Source organism: Bombus affinis, chromosome 16, assembly GCF_024516045.1.
Source record: "Bombus affinis isolate iyBomAffi1 chromosome 16, iyBomAffi1.2, whole genome shotgun sequence".
Taxonomy (NCBI): Eukaryota; Metazoa; Arthropoda; class Insecta; order Hymenoptera; family Apidae; genus Bombus; species Bombus affinis.
The window spans coordinates 96,457-120,744 of NC_066359.1; the positions used below are offsets into that span (position 1 = coordinate 96,457).

The 24,288-nt window shown below is 34.7% G+C and overlaps 1 protein-coding gene across 4 annotated transcripts; it reads left to right on the forward strand.

Moving 5' to 3' along the window:
- Window positions 1–236: 236 nt before the first annotated feature.
- LOC126925660 (elongation of very long chain fatty acids protein 6-like) lies at window positions 237–13,168 on the forward strand. 4 transcript variants are annotated; one of them, XM_050741457.1, is made up of 5 exons: window positions 248–401; window positions 848–951; window positions 2,633–2,693; window positions 9,021–9,423; window positions 12,320–13,168. In XM_050741457.1, the coding sequence occupies exons 4-5, from the start codon at window positions 9,098–9,100 to the stop codon at window positions 12,825–12,827; spliced, it is 834 nt and encodes a 277-aa protein (XP_050597414.1). In that variant the 5' UTR covers window positions 248–401; window positions 848–951; window positions 2,633–2,693; window positions 9,021–9,097; the 3' UTR covers window positions 12,828–13,168. The 4 variants fall into 4 exon arrangements, with proteins under 4 accessions (XP_050597412.1, XP_050597413.1, XP_050597414.1 ...); XM_050741456.1 differs by lacking the exon at window positions 848–951 and having other exon boundaries at window positions 244–401; XM_050741458.1 differs by lacking the exon at window positions 2,633–2,693.
- Window positions 13,169–24,288: the final 11,120 nt, after the last annotated feature.

A 24,288-nucleotide genomic window follows, 5' to 3' on the forward strand; every position in this document is an offset into this window, starting at 1 on the left:
TTTATTTAAGGTCGAAATTCTGACCCCTCACACTTTGCTTTCAATCGATACTTATCTAAAAAAAAAGTTGCGATACAACCTTCAATGTGCGTCATCATCTGGAATCGTATGTATTGCATAAATGTAAGTTAAATCGGTAAAAATAGCTCAATCCAAGGTACATGTGTCTACATTAATTCTATTCTATCCATACGTAATAATATAGTGTCAGGAGTGGGATGTTAGACGCTCTACGTCAGTTGCAAATGTTCATTATCCAAGTATACCAATTCTCATTGCTGAGTTACACACGTACGAAGAGGAAGTGCAGAGGTACTTGGATCCGGGAAATATTTCCGTAGAAATAAAAACTGGACTCCAAAGTGTTTCATCGTTTCGAAGAAGTAAAGTCGCGTTCAACAGTAAGTAGTAATATTCAAATATTTTATTTTTTGACAAGAAAATTAAAGATTCAGAATTTTTTTGTAAAGTAAATATGAGATGGAAAAGTTCGGACCAATATTCTCTCGAATTGTTAATAAATGTATTAACGTTATCGATTCAAGCTCTTGAATTCTGGAATCATTTATAATTAATAATTAAGTGAAATAATAATAATAATTAATAATTAAGTGAAAAGGATAATTGATGAATTTGTTAGTCGATTATGTTAAATGTAGGAATAGTCCTACATATAGATATAGATCTACAATAATCATAAGAACTTTGAATTGTCTAAATTGTGTATTATTATGCTTAAAATAAAGTAAATTTTATCTTTACTCGTCGACACCTTATGCTGCAGCGAAATCTTAGAACTTTGTATTATAATGTTTGGAAACCAGATCGATTTCTTTGTGTGTTAAAGGTTTTAAGATTGCCGCCCTCTCTTGAATCACGCTCTCAGCTGTTCAACTCTCAGTTGTGAGTCTTTTACTATAGAGGAAGAGACGGTGCGGTTCGGACAATCAGGTTTAAAATTTAATTAATAAACGGTGGTCTGTCACCATCGCATGACATCTCTTTGAAAACTTCAAGATTTATGACAGAATATTTGCTATTGAACGATGAAAAAAGGAAATGAAAGAGGCTAAATATTTATTAATCGTTTTAATATATGAAATATCAAATTAGTTTTTTGCTTAATTTTTCATTCAAGATACAACTTTTTACCAACCTTTTCTACGATCCTATAAAATAATACAATCTCAAAATGATCTGATGTATTCATCTGCGTATATAAAAATGGTTTATTAGTTAGTTATTCAGAACTACCACAGATAAAATCTATTTCCATGTTTAATTGACCCCGACTATGTGAAGCTCATTAAATTTTTTCCTTCATTAAATATCTTATCTCAGATGCAAATGTCAGAAGTATATTGAAAATTAGAAACGAGCAATTTTTAATTTAATTACAATGCTGTTCCCAAATATAAATTTGGCTAGACTATTTTGAAACGAGGTTGTACAACAATAGAAGATATTTTGGAATCACTATGCACTCCAATTTGCTTGAATAAGTATATCATTTTTCTTGGAATTATTTCATTCTTAAGTTGTAACGAGAAATAATCTTTTATTTTTACTTCGTATTTTGTAATTTACTAATCTCTCAAATAGCTTCGAATTACAATATATTATGTCAATATCAGAAATAACGACCACCTTTATCATCCTACAAAAATTTGAAAATAATCTAATTCGTTCACATAAATGGTTCATTGATTAATCATTGTTTGCATTATATTGTATAAATCATTTTCTTATGAACTATCGGATTAAAATCTTGAAAATATATTAAAAACTAGAAATGTGCAGCATTTTATTGAATTGATGGTGTGCATTATTGGTTTTGCCATTATTTGAATGAAACATTTGAAAAATAGCTATTTAATTAACATGTTTTATTTGATTACAAGTTATGTAATATTTAACATAATATCTAATACTTTAATTAATATTAAAAATTTCATTCGTATGTTATTTGATTTCAGGAAGTAGATTAAAATAATTGATTCAGTTGAAAATAATTTACTTTATCTTGATATGAAATAAGATCATTTTCTCTATGTCATCTCTATGATAAAAATAATTAAATAATTGAAACGATTCATTATTTGAAATTGTTACTCTTTATTTCTTTAAACTAGGTATATAATAAAGCCAGCAGAAGTGTACGGATAAGAAATGTACAGATCCAAATGGCTTTTATTCTGAATGAAAATTTGATTATCATTATAATTATGTTTCTATTCTGTTTCTATTCACTTACAATGATTTGTACACAAATAGTATAATATTATAACAATAATAATATATAATAATCTGTAACAAATAGCTTTTCTCCAATAATAATATAAAAAATGAACTGAATTATAATTCATATATTATAAATTCTACTTATATATACTTATAAAAACATACTTATAAATTCTATACGCTAGCCTTTTATATTTTCTTATGAATTTTGTTTAATAAACAGATGTACTATTCGGTAATTATTCAGATTTTATCTTGAAATATACTGTCAAGATCAACATGCTGAGTAATTTTGCCCAATATATATGTATAACCTGTTTGGTCTTAGTTTCAGAGATATACACAAAACTATTTTCAATACTACATACATAATATATATTGTATTTTGCAGACCATGTTTGGGTTAGGTTTGGGCTATACCATTTAATTTGACCATGGCAACATAAACACAGGTATTTCTCTTCCAGTCCATTTTCCACATTGGTTTCAAACAAAATTCGATATTGTATCAAGACCAAACTCATTTTATTTCTCACCAATCACCTTGCCATGAAGTTATATGAATTCTGAGATATACATAAAATAGCAACTATGAAAAATTGGTAGATTTTTTTATTTGCCGGAAAATAATTCGTGACATCTTGAGTTGTATTAAATGCAATAATGAAGTGAATTTTGATCGAGAAAAGTTAATGTTTAGATGTTATAATACATATTATACCAAAAGTCGAAATAGAAAACATAAAGACAAGTGTTATCTAAAAATTAATACCCATAAGGATATTTAGTTTCATAATACACATTTTTCCAATACAAAATAATGCTTCCACCACCTCCACAAAAATCATAATAAACGAATTATGTTTTGCCTCAAATATATTTACCGATTGGGAGAACTTTTGTAGTGAATAATTTGCTTCATGGGTAGAAAAACACTTTGTGCATATGGAAGGTAATAACAAAATTGTCGAAGGGGATGAATGAGCAATGGATTTTTGAAGGAATTCAACACTCAAATGTGCAAGTATTTATTTTACCAATTCCTGACCGAAATTCCAGCTCTTTGTTTGTCATCACTACAGATATTTGGTGGTGAAACATAGAATGATCTTTGTTGATTCAGACAGTGATACTCATACGCAGAAACCAATTTAAACCAATATTCCCGATCACGAAATTCGAAACTAACATTACATTAGTTACATAGTAGAACTTTTATTTTGTCGGCGATATACTTGTGACAACCAAATTATTGCATTTTTAACATAATGATTGAAATATCTCCAGTTACATAGTATTAATAATAAAATGAAGTAATTAACCTGATAATTTTAAATTACCATTACCCTATTTATTAGTAAATCCAAATATAATCCAAATTTAATTGAAATCTAATTGTAAGTTAACCCCATAATAAATACATGTTGTGTATCTCTGTAATTGAGACTGAATAGCGGTTACACTCGAAAGTTTATAGACGAAAGTTACTTAGAATGTTGGCATTGGGAATATATTTCATATTTCGTATATCACAATATTACATCAAAATCGGTGAAGTTCTAAAATGATTTCCTTCTGCAACAATACAAACACTCGACCATACGTAAAGTGAATATCTGTCCACTCGATATTAGAATAGGCAATCCTGCTGTTTTAACTATCAATCATTTAGACGTAAAGTGGTTTACTATGATATCAGCTGGTCCAATATCACAGTGACTTGCTCTACTGTAACGTTTACTTATAGTAAGAAAAAATGTTGACATTGCTCATAATTCTACAGCTACTTATGTGTATATATGTATGTTAAACTTTTTGACTAGTAAAGATTTACTAGCCAAAAGTAAGTTTTTCATTGAAAATTTGAAACAATATAAGTTTAATATTGTTACAAAAGTTTTCATTTATTGGTTAGGAAAATTGCGATTATTGTAATTAAATATTCGAAATTATAAAACTTTTGTTTTCTGAACTTATCTTATGTAATCTCGTCCAATAGTTTCGGAATCGTCATTCAGAGAATCTATCAAACGTTATTAATTTAACATATTCAATATTGAGAATTTCATCAGGTACAACTGAGAAGGCTAGAACTGGCTAAGAATAGTCTCTTGTATCCGTATTACATGAATACTGATATTGTAGATTCTGCCGTGTGTTGTTCTTTCGGATGAAACATAATATGATTTCAAAATTAAATTTTAAGGTTGCTTGAAAATCAATTTATTTTTTAAATAGCAATAAATATTTTGTACAAACATTAAATTCATTCATTTGTTGCTAGAGATTTATTTTCCACTTTAGGAAATAAATTATTCGTTATTTCATGATACTTATTTGTTATTTAATTTTGATGCAAATTCGTGATTTGTAAAAATTATTCTCTACGATTAATATCTGACAGGGATGGATAGGATTTAATTTATTAAGTAATAATTTATCCACAAAACTGAAAAGAAGTGATCGCACATCGCTCGAACGTAGTGCACGTATCAAGCTAAAATCAACTAATAAGAATAAAATGTGCACAGTGGCTTACGAAAGTGTTCGAATACCCTTCAAAATATAATAATTTTTTAAAAAATGAACCTGAATTTTTTTTGAGAGATTAGTTAATTAGGTGGCGTATAGAAAGAAATGTTGGAAAAGAATGTAATCGAACAGAATTGCGAAGAAAAAAGTAAAAAACACTTTTTACAAATTTTTTATCTGGGCATGTAATGGAAATTTAAACAACACGTTCTAAAGAGTTATGTCATTTGTCGAAAAATTCATCGAAGTTGGTTAACGTTGCTACAAACGATTAAACACGACGAAAATCGTAGTTTTCCACGACCTTTTTTAACGAGACTTTTTCGGCCTATAACTGTGATAAATCTACATTTTTGTTCATCTTTCGATAACTGTTGCTGTTTTTGCACCAACTGATTTCGATCAAATTTTCAGTACGTATATAAATGATATAATTCTTCAAAATATGTTGTATAATTTTCATTACAGAGGCAGATAAAAAAATTGTAACAAATTTCATTTACTATTCTCTTTCTGATTTCGAACAACTGCAATTTATTCATAATTTCTTTGCAAGTCTTCAGTTAATTAATCCTTCTGATCTCTCAAAAAAATTCAAATCATTTGGCCTAGTTTCAAAAAATTATTCTGTTTTGAAAGGTGTTTAAATACTTTCGTGAGTTACTGTATATTTTTAACAAATGATATCTTACTATGCAAAACTAAAAGAAATAAAAAAAACGGGATGCATGCGCTTTACTCAGAAATATAGGGTAGACATTCTGATATTTTTAAATAATTGATATAGTTACCAAATTTGCAAGTAAGTAACATTTAGAAATACCGTAGAATGAAACACATATATCTTGTCTTTTTTTTAAATCATTTTTTTAGTTTTGCGTAGTCGGATATCATTTTATTTTAATATTTATTTTATTTAATCCTTCTTGATACCTTCGAAAACCTATAAGTGAATCTGTTATAATGAAAAAGAAAATAAACACTTTCCCTCCCGGAGATCAGAAATATCGCCTGTCATTTTGTTTTCCTCAATATGTTGTGTAACCTACAACACTTCCGTGACAGGTACGAATCTCTTGAGACCTGTAAATCGAATTTGAAACCACAATCGGTGAAGTTGCGTTTAAGTTGTAGGGGCACACACATACAAACATATATATATATATATAATGATCATCAGAATTACTAAAAATTAGGATTTCCGATGATTTCTATCCTATATAATAAATTTATTGATAGATGGACCTATTTACAGTGGTTTAAACAGAAAATGATGATTATCTAATATAAACTTAATGCAGTAATATAATATAACTACGATAGCAAAATGGGTAACTCACAACTCACAATAATTAACAACCCATAAAAACTCGACAATTAATGATTAACCAATTCGCAATTCGCACGCAACTCTCTCTCGGCTCAACTCTCTCGACTCAACTGATGACTTGCAACTAACTAACTCCTCGCAACTAGACTCTCAATTAACACCAGGTTTACGGGTGTTTCGTATATGCCTATCTCTACGGGACCCGTCAAATTGACGGGTAAACGAAAATACGCATTTTTCATTAAAAAATCGATTTATTCAAATTAAGTCTCAAAGGAAAAATATTAGATTTCACGTTTAAATAAATTATTAATAAATAAAAAGTCTCTTTTTTAAATTATCACTAAAAAAATAACAATAACGTTAACGGTACAGGGTAATAATATCTATTGAACACATTTTTTGCAAATATACTGAATGTTGTTTGTGCATTTTCCGCATACGATCTTTTTGCAATATAAACAATAATTATTACTTATATTTTTTTTGCAATAATCCATTTGGCAACTTTTTCGCACCTCTGACGTTGAAGGTGACAGAAATGAAGCGTCTGATCTTTGGCAAATGTTGTCCTTGCTTCCTCCAGTTAATTCCTTGGCTAAACAAAAAATGAATTCCTTTCTGGATATTTCCGATCTGGTACACTCTTTATATAGTATCCAAGCGTTTATCGCTGCCAAATCGAAAATATTGAAAAATACTTGAAGGGGCCATCGAAAACTCCATGCTTTCACGCTATATTTGCGTGCCATTTGGTCAACACCATGCTTTGTTTTATTGTCAAAAGGAATTGTTTCTTGAACACGTTTATAATTATCTTCTATTCGTACACCTGTATGTTTGATGCTTAGAAGGAGGACTTTTACTTTAGGTTTACTTTTATACACAGGAAGTGTGCAGTTTTCTGATTTATATAAATTTGAGGAAAACAATGTCATTTTGTCCTTTTTTCTCTTGAGCATTGAGTTTCATCTTTCCCCATATAAGGGAAACCATTCAAAATATATTTTGTTTGGACGTCAACTGCTAACCAAAACTTAATGCCAAATTTATGCGGCTTATTCGGTATATATTACGTAAACCTGCATCGGGCTTTCGTTGGAAATAATTGTTCATCTATTGAGATATTTTCATATGGCTTGTAACAGGCCTGTTTGTAATCTGTTGTAAATTTATCTGTTTGTAATCTTTCGGAGGCTTTCAATGATCTCGCTTCATATGCGTCCCAGGTATATATAATTCCTAGAAAACTACGCAACTCAGCAACTGTGATCGTCCAGTCCTTTTTCAAAACTCGATGCGCCTCGGTTTCAGTGCAATCGTTTCCGTGTTCCATTATGTGTCTGTCAATTATCAATTCGAAAGCACTAGTTACATAACCCGACATAATATTTTTCTTAGCATAGCCAGTAGGCTCTGCGATATCCTTGAATATCATACGAACGGGCGTCCTATCCCTAGATTCGCCTGTTTTCAGTTTTATGCACTATGTCCCGTCAATTGCAATTTCAATTTCACCTATTACATTTTGGGATATGCTTGGAATGCTCGTCCTTTCATCCTCGGAGTCAGAACTAAAAAGAATACGCATCCTTTTCTTGTTACGACACACTTTCAAGAAGTGTTCCTCTTCACTCTACGAAGATCCTTCTATCTCTTCACTTTCAATGTATTCAAAGCTTTCACTGTCAGCTTCGCTTTGGCCTAATTCATACTGATTTTCTTCGGATGTATCCTCAGAACAATCTTCATTGATGTTGACATTTTGTTCAATATCTTATTATGTCTCTTGAATTTACTTATGATTGCTAGAAAAGGGGGATTGTTCAAAATAAGAAAATACTGTGCCCAAATTCAATTATCCTATTGTAAATACTTACAATAAGTGGAGACAATAATGGGAAATGTCTACGATAACTGAAACTTTTGCACACTATCTTTGAAAAACGGATTGTTTATGAAATCAGCTAAGCCGTCAATTTGAGGGGTCTCGTAGAGATAGATATACTACATACAGATTTCAAAAATTAGAAAGCCTAAGAAAAAATAATGTTGTGCATAAATTCTTTAGATGAAATGATTAATTTACGATGCAAAATGGTTAAAATTAATGCTATGGTTTTTGAGATATTTCATTTCGAAGTTCGAAATCCATCAAATTGATGGGTCCCGTAAAACTAGTGTTAATGTTATTGTTATTTTTTTAGTGATAATTTAAAAAAGAGACTTTTTATTTATTAATAATTTATTTAAACGTGACGCCTAATATTGTTCCTTTCAGATTTAATTTGAATAAATCGATTTTTTAAAGAAAAATGCGTATTTTCGTTTACCCATCAATTTGACGGGTCCTCGTAGAGATAGGTATATACAAAACGCCCGTAAACCTAGTGTTAACAACGACGATTAATCGTTCTTTTCCCTCAAGCATCTTTTGTCGTCTTTTCATACCCCCACCACGCATGCGTTCCGTAACCGCCTGCGATTATGGTCACGTACACTTTCTTCCAAGTAACTATTTAACTGAAGGACTGAGGATATCCATGGATGATCCATTAGGCCCATTGAAATTTCTCGATCCTTTCGGCCTGTCGGTCGAACACGCTTTCTCGCAACATTGTATATATTTCGTCGGGTCTTTCTTAAATAATCTTTCCACCATACTACATATATGCATATGCATACATTAAAGCACAGCACTATAATCGCATTAGCTGCAATTATTTCGGTACTTATATGTTCTCAGTGATTTACAACAATTTTTTCGAACGTGAAATAATATTTCGGTGCTGTTGTTATAATAATTAATCATTTGCTCTGTTAAAATTATATATTATCTTGCACATATTTTTTTGAAAATATTTAATTTAGTACATTTGAAGAAGCAATGTCAGTAATTGTTTTTCTTTCTTTTCAGTAAATTGGCAACAAAGACGAAGCCTGTATCTTCTTCCTAAGTTTTTGATAATCAGCAAGTAGAAAAAATATTCCAACATGAACAACCTGGGTCATACGCCGCTCACTGTACCAAATTACTCGTATATCTTCGACTTCGAAAAAAACTTCGATTTCTGGGATACTCAAATGTGGTTTAAGGACCAGTTTCCGAACTGTTTTTATTACTGTGGTATCTATGTCGCTCTAATTTTTGCTGGGAAACATTACATGTCAAATAGGCCAAAATACGAATTGAGAGGCATGCTTATTTTGTGGAGTGCACTGCTTGCAATATACTCCATTTTTGGGTTTCTTAGAATCATGCCGGGTATGTTTCATGTATTAAGGCATCATGGATTTTACCACAGCATCTGTATACCTAGGTAATATCAGTTTTATATTCTACTTCTTAAAATATTTTCAACAGAATATGTAATAACTTGAAAATTATTTATTAATTAAATATCATCTATGAAATATAAATTATGTAAATATAAATTCTCATATTTGAAAACATTATCCAAATAAAAATTAAATTTTGAATATTTATTCAAAGCATTATGCATGAAATGAATTTATAAAAAAAGTTTTAAAGAATGTAACTTGCATTTATTAATTCATCATTCGATTGAATTTGTTTTCGTTATTAAATTCTCATACCAGAATGATGCAATTATTAGAGTTTGGTCGTATTTACATATGCAAAATGTAGCAAATTATGTAGGTGGGTCCAGACTTTAAGACAATGATAATTATATGTCATGAACACCACAGCGACATACTACTCTCTCGGTTTAGCGAAGATTGACACAAGAAAGTTGCCGCAAAATTGACCTAGACTTTGAAATTCATGCTCAAAAGGACAAATATTTTTTGCTTGGGTACTATTTTACTTGTCATGAGGATCAACTTTACAAAATAAGCATGGTCGCATTTTAATCGTTCATTTGGAGAATGATGATGTTCTACTTGTTCTTACTGACATTATTAACAATATGTTTATTTCACAGGTAGAAAGTAGTGTAATATTAATGAGAAAACAGGAATTTAAGGTAGCAACTTCGTGGTTTCACATTATTCTAAAATTACAGCGTGAAAAATGCCTTTCAAACGAGAGATGAATGGTGCAGAAGAGAGTACGACTTCATATCGTTATTTTGCTGGTAGTCACGTAAAGGCCACATGAAGATTAATTACGTTTCTTTAAAATAAAATCACATTTCTTTATGCATTAATCGATGCATTACAGGAGATATGCGTTACATTTGTCTCTTTGTTTGGAAAGTGTAGTTTATTAAAATATGTCTTGAACTAATCGTTTTTTGGCATGAGCAAGTTAATATTTTCATATAGTATATAACGTGGTGTATCGACCAACGTATAAAGAAATTTAATTTTATAAAAAAAAAAAAACATATTTGATCTTTATGTGTACTATACGTGTTCTACTGCAGAATACTAATAACACCAAATAGTACCCTATTCGACATCATGTAACTGCTGTATGAAGAGATTTTCTCATGCATTAAGTAATTTTAAAATAATGCGAGATCATAAAGTTGGCTTTCTTGTATTTATGATGCGCTATCTCACGTGCTAAGTAATAATAACTCCCTGTTTCCTTAATATCACGTTATTTACTTCTTCCCTAATTATAATATGAATGAAATGTAGACATAATGTAGCCAATGTAGTAGCCAATAGAACTTTATCATTTTTCAAGAGAACGGTTGATTTGCGACATTGGTACTTTTGCAAGGCTAGCATCTGTGATAAAAAAAATTGACTTTTGACCTCGACTTGTTTATGGTCAAAATCGAGGTCAGAACTGCGGTAACTTTTTTACGTCAACTACCATTAAACTGAGAATATAGAATCACGGTGTGGTGATCCTAACAGATAATTTTGACTCACCCTAAACAAAACAATTGATTGAGGCCTTTTTAGCAACTTATACAGTGCACACAAAAAGTTACGAAACTAATGTTATTAAAAATACAACTTTTAAAATAAATGAAATTTTATTATTACTCAACGTATATTTCTTCCTTTTCTATATAAATTTCAGATCGGTCATTCAACCGAAAATTTGGAAGGCATATATGTAGTCCCTTTTTGAAATTATAATATATTCAGAGTAACTGTCACATTCGTCTGAAATGATTCTATATCGTCAAAATGCTATCCTTTCAGTATCACCTTCAGTTTTGCCATGATCGATTTTTAAGCAAAAAAGTTGTGGTACAGGAGAAACCATTCTCGTAATGGATATATGTTTTGCCTGACTTTTTTTCTTTCTCTTTCTTTTTTAAAGGTGATCAAGTACTTCAATGTAAAATGATCTAGTTGTAGTCTGGCTGAGGGGAGCGGGGGGGGGGGGTGGTCACAAATTCACAATAAATCAATCCTCTTGAATCAAAAAATGCGATCGACATTATTTTCGCTTTTGACTTTGTAGCCCTCATTTACATCGGTCGCATATTTAGAATGCCCTTCAGTTGTATGATGGGCTGCCTGGGATTATTTTCCCGTTTCCTAAGTTGATGATGCCACGGAAAGGGTAGCGTTTGGATACTGTAGAAACAATTCTGAAAAATGTGACAAGAAAGGGATGTATGTTGAATAATAGATAATAAAACTTCATTTACTTTAAAAACTGTTTTTTTTAATAATATTAGTCCGAAACTTTTTATATGTAAATGCATACAGAATTTAATTTTATGCTAAAAGTATCTGTATATGCCCAATTCGCCATGCGATAGCATACGTATCTAACAAGGGATTCGTAATATATTTGACACATATTTTCTTTACACGGGAAAATCCATGTCGAAGGAGCAAAAATATCTTACAAAATTGAGATTGAAAACATATTTCACGGAATATTCCAGAAATTATTACGTTTAGAAGGATAGTTTAAACGTAAGAATTGTCTTCAAGCAAGGAAATCAGTTAAACAGTTTTAATCTGTAATTTAATTTTATCTGTAAATTTTCTTTAATACTGGAAATTCGCGTCTTTTTGTTAATTTTTATTGCAAAATATTGTTCGATGCTCTGGAAAATTGAGGAACTTTAAAGAAATGTATAAAATATGCATGAAATAAATACAGCCACTTCCAACACAAAAGTAAATTGTTTGTAATATGAAAAATACGCAACATCAGACAGATATTAAGAAACATACTATGTAACTTCAATTTATATATCATGTTCATAACATATAACGATATTTCCAAAATATTATATCATAATAGAAATGTAATTATATTCTTTCCAGCCATCTTACTCAAGATCCAGTTTTCGGTTTTTGGTCGTGGACCTTTGCCCTATCGAAGCTGGTAGAATTTGGCGACACAGCCTTCATTGTATTACGAAAGCAACCATTGATTTTTCTACATTGGTACCATCACGTAACAGTCCTTCTTTATACATGGTTCTCTTATGCAGAGGCCACAGGAAATGGCAAGTGGTTTGGCTTGGTAAACTCTTTCGTTCATGCCTGGATGTACTCCTATTATGCTCTGAAAGCAATGCGATTCAATATACCAAAATGGGTCGCCATGTTTGTTACTACGCTACAGCTATCACAAATGGTTGTGGGTTGCATTTTAACTGCATCAGCTTACTACTATGTACACAGTGCCCAAGTTGAATGTCACGTTACACCTTTGAACATCAAACTTGCTATGTTGATGTACCTCAGCTATTTCATTTTATTTGCCAGATTCTTCCAGCAGGCTTATTTATCTAACAAACACATAAACAAAATTGGAAAGAAGGATTAGCCTAATAAATCTGCAAGTTATAATAAGCTGAAGTTTATGTAGAGCAGGTGAACAATTTTTTAAATCTTTTTTACGGATGATTTTCAGTGACATGTCTTAAGAAAAACTTTATCAAAATCTCATGTGATGGATATGGACGTCAAGAAATAATTTGATGAATATAGTTTTCTCAAGCTTTTGTGAAGACAAAGTTGTAAAAATTGATTGTGAAAGAATGAAAATGGAAAAATAGAATTAAAGTAAATCTCGCACACTAAATCAGGAATAAATTTTTAATATCTTAACGATATTATCGTTAACTATAGTACGAATGAATTAATAAAACTCGCCCTGGAAACACACATATCCCTAGTTTCTTTACTTATGAAACGATTTCCAAAGAAATTTTTTGGTCTCTTTTATTTGTAATGTTTCCTTCCGATAACGTGACAAAACCTTACTGGAACAAGAACGGAAGCGATATAATATTTGAAAATGTAATGTGTAAATATTCGGGTAATATTAACGTATCTAATATTGAATAGTTTAATAGTAAAAAAATATATTAAACACAGATTCGCCGGCAAACCTGATATACTTTTATAATAATGAATTATAGGGTTGACATATTTATTGTCATACGTATAAAACTATGAAACTATATGTCGAAGATGAAAGAACACCGGAACCGTCCCTTTGGAATTTTGGGAAAATCCTGTAACATTGTAATCTAGATTCTATCATAGCTGTAATTAAACAATTGTAGTCATTCAGTCCGATTGTAATTATTCGAAACTTGTGATAGTGAGCTTGGGCTCGAGGTGACAACCAGTCGCCGAACGTAGCCGCGGTCAAGGGATGAACGTTTTGCCTAACAAAGACATGGAGTAATTCTATAGCTCTTCTTAAAAGAAATAGTTGTAGCGGCACGCGACAGTAAACATTCCAACGGTTTCTGTCTCGTGGCTCGCCACACGCAGACTCTATCCTTCGGGTAAGATGATTGTCAGACGTCAACGCATCTCCACAGTATATGTTTAGCTAGCCTGAGTACCCGTTATAGATCTTAAGTTTCAGTTATCTAAATTCCATCAAACAGACAAGCCTTTGACGAGTCTTTGTCCCAACTAAGGGAAGATAGGAGAAATCTATTTTTCCACGAACAACGCTTCCCGCTAGCAACTATCCTTCAATGGCGGCTCAATCCTTCTTTAACCACCAACATGGAAATTGACCAATTAACAACAATGTCAATTTTCCTTACTTTCCGAACGAAGGCTTTCCTTGACGAAGGAGGACTTGGACTTTGGAAGAAAGCGCATTTGGTTATCCCGTTGACCGCGGATTCGTTATTGAATCTAGGATCATTGTTATTAGCTTCTCGAGTATCTAATTATCGCGATTTCTTGTCAAATTCTGTAATAATCATATTTGCACTAGTAAATATCTCCTCTATTGCATAACGACAACGTCTAATCCAAATGAGGATTCGTTTAATGCTCCTAACCCTAACCCTAATCTTAACGCCAACCCGACATCAGAAGTGGGATCAGTGCCGGTTATAACAGTGCTAGAGCTTATGACCATCGTGCGCGAGTTAATTCAGTCGCTAGTGCAAAAATCGGGTGTGAAACCTAACAATTTTTCGTTACCACATTTTAACCCTTAAAATCGCGTGCTCCGACCCCGCTGCATGGGACGCAGCTGTCAATCCGATTATGGAGGGAAATCCTTTACAAAGCAGTGCCCTAAAAGGAAACTATAATTTCAATAATAAGCGTCGAGTCGACTTCTACGTAGTAGAAGCGTCAACTGGTAGATTAAGTCATCCTGGTGAGTCGTTTCCATTTTACTCCGATTCTGGAGCGGAGTGTCCACTAATTACAGAATCTGTAGCCTCGAGATTTTCTGGCAAAAGAACGATTGACATAGTAGTAAAGCGAGGAGTAGAAAATACCTGTATTAAACGTACACCTTTCATTTTGTCCATTGTGTGTATGATGATTGTGTGTGTAATGATTTTTACATTGGAGATAATTTTTCATGCCCTTGCTAGTTATTTAAAATATGATATCGCGATTAGTCGTGAAATTTTAAGTCAAGGTTTTTACGTAACAGTAACGTCAATTTCCCTCACCCTCCGAACGAAGACTTTTTTCTACGAATCCGATGATCTCGGATAAAAAAAAAGTGACAAAAAGTGAAAAATAGTGAAAAATAGTGCTCGTATTACTCTCGCTATAAACAAAAATAAAAACAAATAAAAAAATAGAAGACAAAGATAATGAAATCGAAATCAAGGAGGCGGAACCCGCCATAAACCCAACAAAACGAGGGATTAAAAGAAAAATATCAAATCAAAAGATAACCAAAGACAGTAACAGCAGCATAAGACTTTCCGCACAAAAAACGCGGAAACTCAACCCTCCACCAAACCTGGTAAACAGGAACAAAAAAACATATAATAACCAAGAAAGCATAACCCAAGAAGAAAACGATACACAAGAAGCGTACTGCGAAAAAAACGAAAACATGAAGCAAACAAGAAGCTGTCCGCCAACGGCAATACCAACAAAAAATAAATTTGAAGTCCTGCAAGCATAAGAATCCAGTTTATCTCAACTGCAGGACCATCCAAAATCAATATTAACGAAAAAAACAGAAATTCAAAATACGATTGTGGAAAGCATTAAAAAAAGAATGAAATATTACGAAACAAAGCAAACAGGCAGTGTATTTTCGAGCTATCGCGGGGAGACGCGGTCGTTAGAATACGCGTCAACGGGAGTCGTAAATTCCCGTTACGATTAGAATAATCGACACCACGAATAGTTCGATCCCCGTATTTCGGTTAGGATAATAGGGGTAGTTGTTGTGGTATAACACTGTGATTCACAGAGTTATAAAAAAAATATATTTCCAAGACTTTATACAATCACACAAAGTAGTAACGCCGTTGTTTGAGATACAGATAACGAGGAGAAGGATTATTCTTGGATGAGAGCGAGAGCCATAGGAGAGCTGTCGGACTTCAGAATACTGTGAGAGCCATAGGAGACTCTAGGCCGTGTAGGCACTCTGAGAGTTGCAGGAGAACTCTGAGAGATATAGGAACGGTGAGAGTTGTAGGAAATGCAGGAACTCTAGGCACCGTGAGAGCCGAAGAAATACTCTAAAGTTTATTCTGATGTCAGTACGGAGGAAAGCTCGGTATGGGTGTGCCCTTTGAACGAAGAACGCGGATTCGTTGCTTACATTTTTAGTTAGGAAAGTGAGGGCAATAATCCGCGATGTCGATTGGTTAGGACCAATGTTAGGAAGGAAGAGAGGAGGAAGAAACCTCCTACCAACTTGGGTTCTAGGCGACATTGTTTATAGGGAAACTCAGATTTTCCGTTAGGTAGATCTCCGCTTTTTTCGTTAGGCTACTACCCGCTTTCTTCGTAATTCTTAAGAGCACGTAATAAACCCAAGGACCTTTCTAAAAACCGGCCGAAAACACTTCGAGAATTAGAAAGTCTTTTCGGGCAGCAGATTGACTTAAACCATGTGTGCGAACAATGCAGTTAGGATTTCAACTTTATGGTGGGTCCTTAGGCCTATGGAGGTTTCGAAGGACGGCACGTAGACCGTTGGTTATCAAGCCGCGCGGGATGGCGTGCAGATGTGTTGCGCGGCAGAACAGGCAGGCTACGCCTCTGGTTGCAACACCAGAAATCAGAAACAAAAGCAAAGACGTACGGACAATCATCCCTCCCACCGCACCAATAAAACAGGCAACATCATAAGCGCAGCCCAAGCAAACAGACAAACCCAAAGGCCTATCACCACCGACAAGGGGACTTATCACAGAAGGGACAGGCACATAAGGGACTGCCCACCAGCCACGCCGTTGAAGACCATGCGGACGCTCCCGCAACGGCAAAAGGGGACAGCCCCCCGCCCAATTAACGTAACCCGACAAGATCAGAAAGATACTATCGCTCTCATGGAAAATTCTCTTAAAATCAAGAATTTCCACATTAAAAGGATACACACAGGTAAGCACGTACTACACCTACAAAGTTTAAACGATTATATCAAAGCGAAAAAAATATTGACCGCAGCCAACACAGTATACTACACGTACACACGCAAATCGCTAAAACTCCACACTTATTTACTAAAAGGGCTAAGCAATAGCTTTACAGAAGCAGAAATACTGGAAGACCTAAAAGCCCTAAAAATAGAAGAAATTCAATTCACAAAAGTGTCACGATTCACGACAAGAAAATCAAACGAGAACAATATATTGCTCCCAATCTACATAATTCAAGTATCCCCCGATAGCAATGTTGGGAAACTGTTAAAAATAAATCGACTGAACTACCTCAAAGTATCGTGGGAAAAAATAAAAAAGAACGACATTACCCAATGCCACAAATGCCAGCGAATAGGCCACACAGCGCAAAACTATAGGCAAGACGCAGTAAGCAAAGAAAAAATCTACTGCGTAAATTGCAAAAACTTCGGGCATCCCGCATCATACAAAGGATGTCCAAAACTCGCTGAGATACGTAAAAAGTTCAACGAAAAAATCATCGAAGCGAAAAAAACAAAAACCGAACGGATCTCCTAAATAAGTCGTAAATACGTCCCCGAGCTAAAGTTCGCGGACGTAGTAAAACAAGGAACAAGCGTAAGCCAGGCAATCGAGAAACCTCCACAATTAACAAATATAGCTCCGCGCGTAAATCAAAACCCCAACCCAACGGTAAACATACCCCAACTAAGCATAATAAACGTCATTGAAGACTTCAAAAAAATCATACTAAAAGCACTAAACAATCAACAAACACAACTAAATGAGATGAAAAAAAGCATTAAAAACGCATGAAGAAAGAATCGACTCCAACTTCAGCATTACCGAAAATATAAACGACGAATAGTCAAATCCCATTCATCCACAAATTACAGCAAAAGACAAATCAGATAAAAGTTAAACATCTGAAAATAATTTCAATAAATGCTAATTCTCTAATTTCAGACCAAAAAAGATACAGCATGCTAACCCTAATAAAGAAAGATACCCCCGACATAGTACTTATCTCAGAAACAAAACTGAACAATAGACACAAAGTACACTTCAAAAACTACTCTATAATAAGGCATGGCAGATCAAACGCTACCCAAGGAGGAGGAACTGCAATCCTCATAAAAAGCCCTCTGAAGTTCAAAACAATCCAAAACGACAAAATAACAAGTTTCAAAATCCTAGAAACAACGATCATAAAAATAAAAATAAACAATAAGGAAAACTTGCTTACCACTGCAGCCTACGCAGCCTACGGAAACCAGAAACAATTTAACGACAAATTCGACGATCTCTTGGAACTATTACGGCTCGACAAACAGGAATACTACCATACTATAGCCGCTGACCTTAATGCTAAACATACAAGCTGGAAAAACGAACTAAACAACGCGAGAGAAAACTTCATTAGAAACTGGCTAGACAATAAAAGCATACACTACAAAACAAACCTTTACAGCTCCGAGCTACCCTTTTACCCAAATGGACACTCATACCTGAACATATGCCTAGCAGACGCCCGATTAAAATTCCAAAATTTACGACCAAATAGCACTCTCAGAACTCTAGACTACGACAGCGACCATAACGCCATAGTATTTCAGATAAGCAAGAACACATCTGACTGCCTAACACTCGAAACACAGACCGAAACACCCAGGTACAACTACAAAAAGACAGACTGGAGAAAGTTCCAAAACCTACTCGAACAGAACTGCAACTTGAAAATCTATAACAATGTCAACCTAGCAGACAGACAAATCGACTCAGTCATATACGAAATAGAAAAACATATACAAATCGCCCTACAAGAATCCGTACCGACGCTAAAAGAAAAAGATTCCTGCGAGCTTTATGTAAACTATAAAATAAAAAAACTACAACGAGATAAAAGCTACATACTATCCAAATTAAACAACCTAAGATACAACTACTCTTACGACAAAAGAGAAGACATAGAATTCCTAAAGTACCTGTTATACAAAATAAAATCACAGCTAAAACAAGAATTCGCAAACTCTGTAAATCAATACTGGACAAACAAAATAAAAAATATCTCCAAAAAAGACTCTGCTAGCATGTTCCCGCATATAAATCAAATTTACAGACCAAAGGAATAAAACTCCATCCCGCCCCTCAAACTGCTCCCAGAAAAAGTCACCCTCATCCAAGAAGCAGGTATACACAGAGGGCAATTTCATAATATCAAAAACAACGGAAAAACTAGATATTATCGGCACCCACTTTTCCAAAACACATACACAAAACGATCACATGGGCCAAGAACAATTAAACAGAATTATCATCGCCGAAATAAACTGAAAAATAAAATAAAACAAGACATTACGCTAAACAAAACAATATGCACATTCTCAAACGAAAACACATCGGACAACCCCAAACAGCCAGATCCAGAAATAAACTACTTTACAAACTACAACCAACTAAGTATAATCTTCTCCACGCTCAACAACAAAAAGTCCTCCGACTTCGATGGCATCCCAAACGTCTCGCTCAAACGCTTACCAAACAAAATAAAATGGTACTACACAGTACTCTTCAACAATGCGCTAAATAACACGTACTTCCCCAGAAAATGGAAAAAAGCCAAACTTATAGCTATTACAAAAAAGGATAAAGACAGTTCATCACCTGCAAACCTACGACCTATAAGCCTCCTCCCTAACATAAGCAAAGTATACGAAATGGTCATAAACAACCCCTTAGCCACCTTCTGCTCAAAAAATAAGGTAATCCCGGAAAATCAATTCTGCTTCCAGTACAAGCATTCCACAATCCACGCAATAAATAAACTTACGTCGGACATCTGCTGGGCACTTAACGAAAAGCAACGAGTAGCTGCCTGCCTAATAGACCTCGAAAAAGCTTTGGACACAGTCTGTATCCCAGGGGTTATTAACAAAACGATTAAAAAGAACTTTCCAGAATACCTAATTAAAGTAGTCTGGGACATGATAACAAACTGTAGAGATGTGTGTGTGGCGTTATGTTGTCGTCGGTGATAGTAGTAGTTGCCGGCTGTAGATGTCGCTGCTGCGGCACTGCTAATTATTCTTTTATTTTGATGCGTGGCAGAAAATAGGATCACGGGCGCCGGGAATCGAACCCGGGTCGCGAACGGGTCCCCTAGGTTCGAAACCTAGAGCGTTAACTACTTCGCTACCGTGTCCGTTGCTTAGTTAGTGTCGTGTAGCGGTATTTGTTGTCGAGTGCCGCTACAATACCCCGTTAGCAGAGATAACGTTATAATCTTAGTGTAGTAAAGCGTTAGCCGATTGTTGTCAAGAGCCCGTGCTGACGTTGCGCGATGTCTTTGATGTGACTGTGGATCCTGTCGGTATGGTACGTGCGTTGTAGGCCTCTGTTCCTCGCAGAAGTCGTCTCGTGCCCAGTCACCTGTTTATTTGCGCGCCGATTGGAGGTGAGGTGTTGAGGTTTTACTGAAAGAATGGCCGCTGCTCCGTGTTCGTCGTAGCGGAAGGTCCAGCTTGCCACAGACTTACATTCGCGATGATGGAAGGCTCGGTAGTGCTATCATGGTCACACCTCTGTTTTGCTGTCGATCACGTCGGGCACGACGATCACGTCGGGGTCACCAATGTAGAGGTGTGTGTGTGGCGTTATGTTGTCGTCGGTGATAGTAGTAGTTGCCGGCTGTAGATGTCGCTGCTGGGGCACTGCTAATTATTCTTTTATTTTCATGCGTGGCAGAAAAATAGGATCACGGGCGCCGGTAATCGAACCCGGGTCCCGAACGTTCGAAATTTAGAGCGCTAAGCACTTCGCTACCGTGTTTTTTTTAATCTTTGTTTATTAATTCCAGGTTTTTTACATATTTTTTTTTACATGATTTTTTTTCCAGAATAAACGCTGAATTCTGATTGTAGGGTGGTACAGGCAAAGTACCGATACGCGACGGTACGACATAGCCATGCATTATTACATTTTTTTTTTTTTAAGATTATTATTGTAACTTAAATTTAAGCCGCTGTTGCACTGTACTTATGTGCGATATTTTAATTTATGTCCTGAAAGTCTGGACGCAAAATCGGGCTAGCCTATTAGGGAGGGGATGGGGAGGGTGGACTGGGAGGGGAGCGTTGCCGTTCTGTGGCTCTTTATCTTGTTGTTTTTGTTATGGGTTCCGTATCCACCAATATTTTTTTGTGTTTTTTCTGTGTTTGTCTTCTGTATCCTTTTTTGGGAGGGCCATGTTGTATCTCCACCTAGTGTCTGCAATACGACCATCTAGGTTTTCCGCGTATTGTATAGATTTCATTCCTATTTTTCTTTGTATATGATAAATTATAGGGATGTTATTTTGGTCTTTGGAGATAGTTTCTTTCGTCTAGGTATAGAAAAGCTTCGGGGGGGATGTAGCCTGTTAACAGAGTATTTTTGTAATATGCGTCGTTTGGGAATAAGCAGCCGAAGATTAAGCTATTTTCTTTTATCTTCACAGCTTGCGCCAAGTGGTTTCTTGTTAGTTTTAAGATGTGACAGATATTTTTTCATTTTTTATGTATTTTTTTTTTATCCGCTGTGTTCTGATCTGTAAATGCTCAGGCAAGCTCTGATGCATTTTCTTTCGAATATGCGAATTTTTTCCATTAGTGAAGCTAGTATGTTGTACCAAATTGGGCAGCCGTAGGTTATAATAGGTCTTATTAGCGTTTGGTAGCACATGATTTTTACTTTGCTATTGAGATGTCTGGAGTAAAACAATCTTTTTGTTTTCCAGAATGCTTTGCTGGCTTTGGAGAGTTGGATTTCGATGTGTTGCTTATAGTTTAGTTTTTCATCTATATTTACTCCTAGGTATTTTACGCAATTTTTGTGTGGTATGAGGTCCTCTTCGTTTGCTTTTTCTTTTAGATGGAATTTTTTGCAGTGTTCCCTTTCTGTTGGGTCGATTTTGCTTGTCATGGGTCTAAATAGTATGGTTTCGCATTTGTTTGCATTGATTTTTAGTTTCCATGTATAATAGTAATCGCTGATTTTGTTAAAGAGTTCTTGAGGTTCCGTTCTTATCGTTTCGGTTTTGCGGCCTGTTACGTAGATGATTAGGTCATCCGCGAAGGCTATGGAGCGTTTATGGGTGGATGTGTTGGGGTTAAAGAGGTTTAGTAAGTCGTTATTGTAGATATTGAAGAGTAGCGGGGAATTTACTGTTCCTTGTTGCAGGCCGTTTTTTATGGAGAATTCTTTGCTTGATGTGTGTGAGCCGTCGGTCATTATAAATGTTTTGTTTGTTATCATGTCCCAGACTATTTTAATTAGGTATTCAGGGAAGTTCTTTTTAATCATTTTATAAATGAGCCCTGGAATCCAGACTTGAAAGCTTTTTTGAGGTCTATTAGGCAGGCGGCTACTCGTTGATTTGAGTTAAGTACCCAGCAGATGTCCGACGTAAGTTTATTTATTGCGTGGATTGTGGAATGCTTGTGCTGGAAGCAGAATTGATTTTCCGGGATTACCTTATTTTTTGAGCAGAAGGCGGCTAAGGGGTTGTTTATGACCATTTCGTATACTTTGCTTATGTTAGGGAGGAGGCTTATAGGTCGTAGGTTTGCAGGTGATGAACCGTCTTTATCCTTTTTTGTAATAGCTATAAGTTTGGCTTTTTTCCATTTTCTGGGGAAGTACGTGTTATTTAGCGCATTGTTGAAGAGTACTGTGTAGTACCATTTTATTTTGTTTGGTAAGCGTTTGAGCGAGACGTTTGGGATGCCATCGAAGTCGGAGGACTTTTTGTTGTTGAGCGTGGAGAAGATTATACTTAGTTGGTTGTAGTTTGTAAAGTAGTTTATTTCTGGATCTGGCTGTTTGGGGTTGTCCGATGTGTTTTCGTTTGAGAATGTGCATATTGTTTTGTTTAGCGTAATGTCTTGTTTTATTTTATTTTTCAGTTTATTTCGGCGATGATAATTCTGTTTAATTGTTCTTGGCCCATGTGATCGTTTTGTGTATGTGTTTTGGAAAAGTGGGTGCCGATAATATCTAGTTTTTCTGTTGTTTTTGATATTATGAAGTTGCTCTCTGTGTCTTTGTTGGTGTTGTGTATCTCGATGCCTGCTTCTTGGATGAGGGAGGCTTTTTCTGGTGGCAGTTTGAGGGGCGGGATGGAGTTTTGTTCCTTTGGTCTGAAAATTTGATTTATATGCGGGAACATGCTAGCAGAGTCTTTTTTGGAGATATTTTTTATTTTGTTTGTCCAGTATTGATTTATAGAGTTTGCGAATTCTTGGTTTAGCTGTGATTTTATTTTGTATAACAGGTACTTTAGGAATTCTATGTCTTCTCCTTTGTCGTAAGAGTAGTTGTATCTTAGGTTGTTTAATTTGGATAGTATGTAGCTTTTATCTCATTGTAGTTATTTTACTTTATAGTTTACACAGGGCTCGCAGGAATCTTTTTCTTTTAGCGTCGGTACGGATTCTTGTAGGGCGATTTGTATATGTTTTTCTATTTCGTATATGAATGTGTCGATTTGTCTGTCTGTTAGGTTGACATTGTTATAGATTTTTAGGTCGCAGTTCTGTTCGAGTAGGTTTATTTTTATTTATTTATTGAAATTCACAATTTGTCCAATTTGGACATTTGGTGGAATTTTTTAACGGTTAATTTAGCATGTTGGTGGCTACCCCCAGCGGGGTACCATCCTCGTGTTTCTTAGGTTATGTCCTTTATTAGGTCTGCTGGGTGCTTCCTTTTTAGTCTTCTGTCCATATTTATGGTTTTGTATGTTTCCGCAGCTAGCCGGTTTATGTGTGTTGCTATTCTTGATTTGTATTTCTCGGAGTATCTGCTAATTTCTTCCTTGACCGTTGGCATTCCCAGGTCCCTTCGTATATCTTCGTTTCTGACGTACCAAGGTACGTTTACTATTGTTCTGGGGATTTTAGCCTGTATTACCTCTATTTTGTTTATATGGCTCATTGCTGCCGTCCCCCATAGTGGTATTCCGTACGTCCAGATTGGTTTTATGATCGGTTTATATATTTTTACTTTATTTTCTGTGCTTAGTTTGGATTTTCGGCTTGTTAGCCAATGCATTTGTCTCCTTGTTTTCTGTATTTTTTCTACTATTGATTTGATGTATAGTTTCCAGGTGAGTTTTTGATCTAAATGGAGTCCTAGGTATTTGACATGCTTTGTTTGCGTTATATGCGTGCCGTTCAATAGGATGTTTGGTGGTATCTTTTTCCGTAGCGTGAATGTAATATGGTTGCATTTATTGGGGTTTGCTTTTAATTGTTTTTCTTGTAGCCAATTTTCTATTTTTACGATATGTTCTTGCAGTATTTTGACTGCCGTTTCTGGGTTAGTATGCCTGACTAGTATAGCTGTGTCGTCCGCGAATGTCAATACTGTGCTGTTGGTAGTTGT